The 9,751-nt window shown below is 41.9% G+C and overlaps 2 protein-coding genes across 2 annotated transcripts; both read left to right on the top strand.

Annotated features, from left to right (window-relative positions):
* Positions 1-5,383: 5,383 nt before the first annotated feature.
* Positions 5,384-6,979, top strand: LOC103829604. Its single transcript, XM_009105283.2, has 2 exons — positions 5,384-6,118; positions 6,314-6,979. Exons 1-2 carry the CDS (start codon positions 5,384-5,386, stop codon positions 6,977-6,979), a joined length of 1,401 nt encoding a protein of 466 aa, XP_009103531.2.
* Positions 6,980-7,180: 201 nt separating this feature from the next.
* On the top strand, positions 7,181-7,827 carry LOC103829594. Its single transcript, XM_033275939.1, has 2 exons — positions 7,181-7,513; positions 7,609-7,827. Exons 1-2 carry the CDS (start codon positions 7,181-7,183, stop codon positions 7,825-7,827), a joined length of 552 nt encoding a protein of 183 aa, XP_033131830.1.
* The last annotated feature ends 1,924 nt before the right edge of the window (positions 7,828-9,751 follow it).

Here is a 9,751-nt window from a genome sequence, read left to right as displayed (position 1 = left end):
AAGGTTTCAATGTATCTATCTAGCCTTGTGAGATAAACATATTACAAAAAGCTATCATCTTGTCTGAAAATAGGAACACATTTACTGTGGAAATCTGCTCAAGATTAGTGTTTAGTCTTCATTGTAGGGATGTCTTTGATGTTGGTGTGATATCATTCCGAAAATTTGACGGGAGTAGTAAAATGTACTTCACCTTGCCATTAGTACTGGTGAAATTTGCTTGGTTCTATGTTGGATGGTACATGATTCCAGAACACTCATAGTTTTTCCTGTAAAAAAGTTAGTATGTACCAGTAACTGTGGAATTCAATGTGGCCTACTTGTTTGATTCATTAACTTTTGTTGTTGTTGTTGTATGTATAGTCGATCTTATGAAACTGGAGAAACTGTACAACTAGGCAATTCGAGGATAGACATGTTCAAGGTACAATGAGGCTTGAAGTTGAAAATGGGGACGCATCGAAGCCACATAATCCGTATCTTGCACTGTCAAAGACGACAATAATTTGTCTCTTGTTGAATACAAACTGATTAACGTTAATGATCAGCGATCTTCTTTAGTATGTTTTTGGATTTTGAAAAGTTAAGAGTGCTTGGTTCTGATTTTCTTCTACTGTGAAGGTCTTTGATTTAGTAAGGATTGTATGACTGGTCGAAATATGCTTACTTGTAGGAATGCTTTATTTCTTTCACCCTAAAACTTCAAATCAAGATCTCGCCTTCGGGAATTATTTGAGTCTATGATAATGTGATTGTTCTTTTTAATTTGTGTTGATGTTTGAGACAATTGTAAGATTTTCATGATTTTAGTGAAGTAAAGAACCTAGAATTAGCATAACTTATATAGTAGAGAGAGGCTTACAACACAAAAAACAGGTTCTTGTTCCTACTATTACCCTCACTATAACAACACAATCTCTCATGTTTGAACATATGTATCCCATCAATGAAGGAACTAGGAACAAACAGAGAAAAAGTAATCTTTTATCCACTTTGCGTCGTTCATGGCTCGCATTTTCCCAATAGCTTTGATATAGTTTTTGGCAAGTGCGTCACAATATCCAAAACGTTCAATGATGTATTTTGCCTCCTTTCGCCGGAAACGGTCTTCGCTCATCGGGAATCACCTGAGTTTATGGATTTCAAGTATCAGAAGAACAAATGCATACGAGCCGCCTAGGGTTAGGGTTTTGGCGACGCTCTTGGCGATCTGGATCTGTGAAGCAATCCCGAACAAGCAGAAGAGGAGAGGGAGACTACCGTACACTCCTCTCTCTCTACTGGCATCCTGTAATGCATACAGCAAGGTTACTTTGTCTCAAATAATTTTCCACCTCTTTGGTGCGGTTCGCGTGCTAGGAAAGGTCTCGTTTTGCTTTTGGCTGGTTTGATGAACCGTCTGGCTGGATCTCGTAGCAATGGAGACACATACCGTCCGGTGAGGAGGCAGAAACAAGGAGAGGAAGATGAAATCATTAAGGTTCCTCTCTTTGATAACTCGGACCTAATAGAAAAGTTCAAGCTCACACTGGTTGGGAGGATGTTCCATTCCGACGGTAGAAGTGTAGAAGCGATCTTGAAACACATGCCAAAACGGCGAATTTGGGACGTTGAGAATAGAGTTTGAGGCATAAACCTAGGGAACAACAAATTCCAATTCGACTTTGAAAAAGAGGAAGATCTTGAAAGAGTTCTACAAAGACGTCCATGCCATTTCACTAAATGGAGATTTTCTCTTGAAAGATGGATACCTAAAGAAGATTTCCCAAATACTTTGGCGTTCTGGGCAGAAGTGTCCGGTGTACCAAGCCATTATAAGAAGATTGAGACTTACCAGAGCGTAGGAAACGCGCTGGGTGTTTATGATAAAGCGGATGTGGATGGCAGCAGGTTTCATGTTTTCGTCAACGGGGATAACCCTCTAAAGTTCGAATGTAAGGTCGGTTTTGACAATGGAGATGTGGTGAAAGTTCCAATCAAATATGAGGACCTCCATCGTCATTGCTTCACGTGCAAACGTATCTCTCATGAAGAAGGGACCTGTCCTGAGCTTAATGAAGAACAAAGAGAACACAACCGCGTCTTAAGAATCGAACAGAAAGAACTTGAAGAACATGCAACACGGGAAGCCTTCTCACTCCCTCAACGACAAAGTCTACAAGACCCAGAGAAAAAAATCTTACCACCGAGATACCGGAGTAATGGAACCTCGGAAAGACATACATAGATCTAGCTCATCACGAAGAGAGTGGAGCAATGATAAAGACTACTCTTGTGACTTGCGTGGCAAGATCCAAGAAAGAAGAGACTATCCCTCTAAGAATGTCTGGAACAGACTGGATAACCCTAATCCGTCAGAGTTTCCCATACCAGCATAGCTCTCACGTGGGATACAAAGAGAGGACCAGAGATACAGCCTCATCCTCTGAGTGGCGAATCAAGGACCCCAATAAAAAGAGACAGGAGCATAAATCGGGAGAGATATCACCCATACCAGCATAGCTCTCACGTGGGATACAAAGAGAGGACCAGAGATACAGCCTCATCCTCTGAGTGGCGAATCAAGGACCCCAATAAAAAGAGACAGGAGCATAAAGCCGTGGATTCTTGGAACAAATCAGAACAAGGAGATGGCAAGAGAAGATCATCTCCAGACTCATAGCGAACCATCTTTGATAACTATAGACGCTCGACTCATAGTTCCTACTACAGGGGTCGCTACTCTCGCTCCCCTCCCCCCAAAAAATATGGAATGGAGACCAGTTATCAGAAACAGAGAGAGAGAGGAGGTAAGGGATGTGAGAAATAAAAGAATCGAGCTTACCAAAAACACAGACGCAGCAAGATATGTAGCTTTGAAAGGGAAGGATATCCTGGGCTCCTCATCTGGAAAAGAGGTACCCCCGACAATGATCCCTCCGACCCAAGCCCGAGAGGACAGCTCAGAGCTCCAAAGGGGCTCGAAGAATCATGTAGGGTCTCTGGGACAAAACCCACCTAAGGAACTAGGGGGAGAGCGTACAGACTTGATAAAATAAAAAAGCATGGAAAAGGAAACCAATATGGTGTCGCCCACAGCTTCAGAAGTGGAGAGAGAGGAGAATGAACTTAATAAAAGTATTGATGAATATGCTGATCTTTATATGGATGCAGATATGGTGGAGGATGATGATCTCTTGGACGAGAATGTTGAAACCCTGGAGAATTTTGAAAGTCTAGAAAATGAGAATACAGAAGAAGCTGAAAAGGAGGATGGCCAGATTGAAGCCATAGCTCGTCTCTCCCAGAATACCCTGAAGAACAAAGAGTCATCAAAGCCGAGCTCATCTACGTTAATTTAGGGAAAGACTCACAAAGCTGGTATCAAAGATCCAAAAGAGAAGAATGAAGCTTCATATGCCATGTCTTTGAGGAAGAAGAAAGGATCGAGAAGCCCCCTGACCTCAGGGGTGTAGCAGCCTCACAGAAACTCGAAAAACCGAGGGAGGCTGTCTCCAAAGCCAAAACAGCTAAAGCCACCCCGAGAAGCTCTATTCCAGAACAGGAACGCAACAAAACTCCCTCGCCATGAGGTGTACCCTTCTGCGAACAAAAGCAGGAAACCAGTAACAAAAGCAGGTTCGATGGTGTCCCAGAAACCATCTAGTACTCATATATGAATGCAATAGCTTGGAACTGTCAGAGGGCTGGTGCGTACCTGACAAAGCAATATCTTCGGGAGTTGCATCAATGCTTTAAACCTCGTTTTCCTTTTCTTTCTGAAACTAAGAATAATTTTTATTTTTTGCAATACTTTAAATTTGAATTTGGTTATGATAATTTGTTCACAGTGGAGCCATTAGGGCGAAGCGGTGGACTTGCTTTGTTCTATATGGATGATTCTGAAGTGAGCATTGAGTTTTCAAATGCAAGAATGATCGATATTGCAGTGAAAATTGAAGGACATAAGGTTTTTATGACCTTTGTGTATGGTGATCCAGTTGTTGAATACCGCAAGATGGTGTGGGAGAGACTAATGAAAATCAGCCTAAAAAGATCATGAGCATGGCTCATGCTGGGAGACTTTAATGAGATTACCAGTAACTTAGAGAAGAAAGGTGGGAGGAAACGTTCTGACTCGTCTTTCCTTGCTTTTAAAAATATGCTGGCGACATGTGGTATGATAGAGTTCCCACACACTGGAAACTGGCTTTCATGGGCAGGTAGAACAAGATCCGGGAGGGTCCATTGCCGTCTAGACCGAGCTGTGGGGAACAAGGATTGGCATCATATTTTTTCCCACACTGATGTGGAGTACCTCTTGAGATGGGGGATCAGATCATAGACCGATCTTAGTCCGTATAAAAACAAAAGAAACGATAGGAAGGAGAGGATTTAAGTTAGATAGAAGGTGGCTTGGGAAGGAGGGGTTTTTAGAGACAGTCAAACAAGGATGGGAGAATCATGAAACCAGCCAGCCTGTTCGGCTCTTTGATAAGATCAGCAAATGTCGTACAACTATCTCTTGATGGAAGAGACGGAATCCATCAAACAACCTAAAGCTGATAGAGAGTTTGAAGCAACAACTCAAACAAGCCAAAAATGACGATAATGTTTCAAGCGAGGAAGAACTGGAATTGTAATGGAAGCTCTGTGAAGCATATAGAGAAGAGGAATTGTTCTGGAAACAAGAAAGTCGGGCCTTATGGCTAAGAGCAGGAGATCGAAATACAAAATTTTTCCACGCTAAGACCAAGCAACGCCGAGCACGTAACCGGATTACAAAACTCCTAGACTCTATGGGCAATTGGATAGAAACCAAGGATGGACTGGAGCAACTGGCATCAGACTATTTTACTGATCTTTTTAGGGCTTCAGTTCCAGGAGACAGAGAAGAAGCTTTCCGGTATATTACCGCGTCTGTTACCCATGATATGAATATTTCCTTGACTGCAACGCCTATAGAAGCTGAAATCAAAGAAGCGGTCTTCGCGAGAAACCCAGAGAAGGCACCGGGACCGGACGGTATGACTAGCCTCTTCTATCAAAGGTGCTGGAAGGTGATAGGGAAGGATATCATTAAAACCGTACAAGACTTTTTTGCGTCTGGAGAGCTAGATGAGCGCATGAATCATACCAATATCTGCTTGATACCAAAGACGGATAGACCCACGTCTATGACAGAGTTCCGCCCGAGCAGCCTGTGTAACGTGAGTTATAAGATAATCTCAAAAGTCCTATCTTCGAGATTGAAAAAAGTGCTTCCTGATCTCATATCGGAAACGCAATCAGCCTTTTCTGGCTCAACGTCTGATCATAGACAACATCATGGTAGCTCAAGAGATGTTCCACGCTCTCCACAAACCAGAGCTGCCAAAATAAATACATAGCCATCAAGACAGACATGAGCAAAGCGTACGACCGGGTGGAATGGAGCTTTCTCGAAATTCTCATGGGAAAAATGGGATTTGATCCCCGATGGATTCATTTGATTATGCGGTGTGTTTCCTCGGTATCATACCAAGTTCTTATTAATGGAGAAGCTAAAGGGAGCATAACACCTTCTCGTGGACTACGACAGGGCGATCCCTTATCGCCATTTCTATTTATTCTTTGCACGGACGTTCTGATATCGCAGATCAAGCAAGCGGAACAAGAAAATAAATTTACTGGAATGATAATCGCACGAGCTTGCCCAGCTGTATCGCACTTACTGTTTGCGGACGATTCTCTTTTTTTCTGCAAAGCTGAAGTTGAAGATTGCAAAGAGCTGATGCATCTTATTGAGGTCTACGGACAAGCCTCAGGACAGCAACTGAATAAAGCAAAATCTTCAGTTCTGTTCGGTTCTAAGGTCGTAGCGTCCCTAAAAACTGACCTGAAACGGTCGCTTGCTATTAATCAAGAAGGTGACATGGGAATGTATCTCGGCCTACCAGAAAAGATTTGTGGCTCCAAAAAACATGTGTTCAGCTTCGTTCAAGAACGATTAAACGATCGAGCAAATTCATGGTCTTCTAAACTCCTCTCCAAAGGTGGAAAAGAAGTTCAAATCAAGTCGATAGCCCAAGCAGTTCCTACATATGTTATGTCCTGCTACCTTCTGCCTCGGGGTATTACGCAGAAGCTGACGAGTGCAGTATCTCGATACTAGTAGAGTACTAAGCAAAATAATAAAGGTCTGCACTGGGTAGCATGGGATAAGATATGTATCCCACTTGAATGTGGTGGCTTAGGCTTCTGAGATTTCAGAGATTTCAATTTAGCTCTGCTAGCAAAACAAGTGTGGCGACTGCTTAAGTATCCAAATTCCTTACTTGCACGTGTTCTAAAGGGCCACTATTACCGTCACTGCAATCCTATGAGCGTGGACAATGCGAGCAATCCGTCATATGGCTGGAAGAGTCTATTGGCCTCACGGCCAATCCTACAACAGGGCCTGAGGAAGAAGATAGGGAACGGGTATGATACAAATGTGTGGGAAGACTTATGGCTCCCGACCATGCCAACTAGAGCAGCCTCTGGGAACGATAACCATAGAGACCCTGATCTTCGGGTACATCATCTTATAGACTTTAATTCACAGACATGGAACATGGAGATGCTTAACGAGTTCGTTGATAATGCTGACATCCCGATAATCTCATCGATCCGCATTAGCCGGACAGGTCGAAAGGATAGTTTTTGTTGGGACTTCTCAAAATCTGGGCTGTATACGGTAAAAATGGGTTACAATGTAGCTCGCGACCTGCGACTTAAACAAGCCTCCCCACCGATGTTAGAACCAAGCACTACTGGCCTTAAAAAAACAGTGTGGAAGACTCAAGCGCAGAGAAAACTAGAACACCTTCTATGGCAAGCTGTCTCCGGTTATATAGCGACTTCAGGCCAACTCAAAGCTCGTCACTGTACCAGAGACAGTTCATGTGTGCGTTGTGGAGCTGAGTATGAGCCTATTAATCACACGCTCTTTGAATGTCCGCCTGCTTTTCAAGCTTAGGCTTTGTCCTCTGTTCCTACAATTTCGGGTGTGTTCCCGTGCCAATCTCTCTATGCAAAGATAGATTATTTACAATGGCGAGCAAAGGAATGAGGCGTCGACCCGCAATTGTTGGCTGGATTCCCATGGACTATATGGTACATATGGAAGGCTCGCAACGAAAAGGTCTTCAACAACAAGGACATTTCACATTTAGACACCATGCATACAACAAGTAAAGAAGCAGAGTGTTGGAGGATAGCTCAGAGTGCAGAGGAGATTTTGGAGACTGATTTGGGTTTTGAGGTAATGGATACGAGTGGTCCCCCGCAGAGAAACGCTCAGGCCAGATGGAGATGCCAAGTTGACGCCTCCTGGATAAATGAAAGAGACATAACTGGAATTGGCTTTGTGTTAATGGACGTTGACTTTCCAATGTTGTATGGAGCGAGGACCAATATATGCACCAAATCACCACTGCAGGCGGAAGCTGAAGGTTTGCTATGGGCAATGCCAATATATGCACCAAATCACCACTGCAGGCGGAAGCTGAAGGTTTGCTATGGGCAATGCAAGAGATACTGAACTTTGGACGCAGAGAGATGGTATTTGAAACAGAATGTGAACAACTAGTGAAACTCATCCAAAAGAAAGAAGATTGGCCTGCTCTGGCCTTGGAACTCGATGAAATACAAGCTCTTTCCAAAGAATTTTCTGAAATATATGTTGCTTATATTCCTAGATCTTTGAATTTCCGTGCGGATAGCTTTGCAAAAGGTGCCCGATCATGTGCTTCTGATACAGCCTTTGTAAACCCTTTTGCACCAAGTTGGTTAGCCCCACAAGCTAAACTGAGGGTGACAAACTAGAAATGAAATGGCTCTTTCGATGGCAAAAAAAGAAGAAGAACAAATGCATATAATATTAACGGCCCCGTTAATAACTTAACCTCTTATTATTTTTATCATTAATTTTTTAAGTCAACATTTAATTGGGGCTCAAAATCGTGCGAATAATACTTCAATTTTAAATTTGCTGATTTCAATAGTTAGAAAATAAAATGTTCATTTTCCCTTCATATGAATGATAAATATTAGCTAACAGCGATCTAGAATCAAATGGCTTGGAGATGGTGATTGTAATACTCTTTTTTCATCAGGTTACAATGGCTAGAAATACTTCAAACACTATCAAACATCTTCTTAAATTTGATGAAACTCGAACAGCTTCTTTGCAAGAGGTTCATGAGCTAGTAGTCAATCATTTCTCTGGTATTTTGGACTCAGTTAGGGGAATCCATTTCCCTCAATTAACAGAGATCTTTCATGCTTTCATCTCGAAGAAATGTTCCTCGGCTCAACTAACTTCTCTACTTGTGCCAGTTACAACCGAGTCCATAAAAATAGTCTTTTAAAATGATCCAAAGAAAAACCCTGGTTCTGATGGTTCCCGGTTGAGTTTTTCAAGGCAAGTTGACAATTCAAAGGTGCTTATTTCACCCGAGAAATCCTTATGTTCTTTAGACCACTTAATGCCATCCGCTCTTAATGTAACTTCTTTGGTTCTACTTCAAAATAGACCATGAGCTGGGGAGATTCAGGAATAATTATGTCAAACATCACGTATTAACGCAATATACAAGCTCATCTTCTGTTTAATAACGGCGAGACTAAAGGCGATCTTTCCAGATCTCATTTTGCCCAACCAGGCGGCATTTGTCAATGATCGATTTCTATTGGAAAATGGTCTTCTAGCTTCAGAAGTTCTCGAGGGATATTACAAAGGCAATATCCACAGTAGAATCACACTAAAGGTAGATATCTCTATAGCCTTTGATTCTGTCGGGTGTAATTTCTTTCTATCTACTCTTCAGGCTTATAATGTTCCAACGGTATTTATTGAGAAGATTGGAGCTTGTGTGTATACACCTACGTTCTTAGTGAGTATTAACTAGGTTACTTCTGGAAACTTCAAAGGAACTCAAGATTGCAGCAAGGTGGCCCCCTTTCACCAGTTCTCTTTGTGATGATAATGAATGTTTTGTCCCATATGCTAAATAAGACAACTGGTAACTGGAGTAGTCAACTATCATCTGGGCTGCAAAGAAGTCAAGCTTACGTATGTTTATTGATGACTTGTTGATACCTTTGGAAGTTTTTGAATCATCTTTCTGGAGAGTTCTTCAAGTCCTTGCAGAGTTCTAGCATGTCTCGGAATGAATATTCAAAAGACCTCCATGTTATGTTCCGGTCTCAGCAAACTGATGCTGGATCAGTGCAATCAAGATTCATTCTATCGCCATCTCCTCTCTGTATACTTTACTTGGAAATGCCACTTTGCTCCAAGCATTCAGCATTAGAAGATGTGATCTCTTGATTCCGCTAATAACTAGAAGACTGAACTCTTAGACTAGTCGCCTCTTGAGTATGGCTGGTAGGCTAACTCTTCTTTATTCAGTCATTCAGGCCTTGTGGGCTTCAAGCCCAGTTCTTTCTTGCTCTTTAAACGAGTAATAAAAAGATAAATATTCTATCGAGTTCTTTTTTGTGGAATGGTACTTCAAGCAACCCATCGAGAACAAAAATTTCTTGGATGATTATTGTTTTCCAAAGAAAAAAAGCGGATTGGGGATGAGGAATTTTAGAATTGGAATGAAACTTGTGCCCTAAAGCTAATTTGGATGGTTTACTTCAAACCTAGCTCTTTATGTTAGGCTTGGATAGAATTAAGTACATCTCTTACTCTCCTCTGGGCACTTAATGAGAAGAGCTATAGGTTCTATTGGATTTTCAA

This window comes from Brassica rapa, chromosome A01 (assembly GCF_000309985.2).
Source record: "Brassica rapa cultivar Chiifu-401-42 chromosome A01, CAAS_Brap_v3.01, whole genome shotgun sequence".
Classification (NCBI taxonomy): domain Eukaryota; kingdom Viridiplantae; phylum Streptophyta; class Magnoliopsida; order Brassicales; family Brassicaceae; genus Brassica; species Brassica rapa.
This window is presented reverse-complemented; position numbering and strand designations above follow the sequence as displayed.

Bases quoted from the DNA above. Each gene is read 5' to 3' on its own strand.
- LOC103829604 (XM_009105283.2), top strand. From the start codon at position 5,384: ATGAGCAAAGCGTACGACCGGGTGGAATGGAGCTTTCTCGAAATTCTC. The intron at 6,119-6,313 runs GTATCTCGATAC...CGTGTTCTAAAG, and splicing joins CGCAGAAGCTGACGAGTGCA to GGCCACTATTACCGTCACTG.
- LOC103829594 (XM_033275939.1), top strand. From the start codon at position 7,181: ATGCATACAACAAGTAAAGAAGCAGAGTGTTGGAGGATAGCTCAGAGT. The intron at 7,514-7,608 runs GTTTGCTATGGG...CTCATCCAAAAG, and splicing joins ACTGCAGGCGGAAGCTGAAG to AAAGAAGATTGGCCTGCTCT.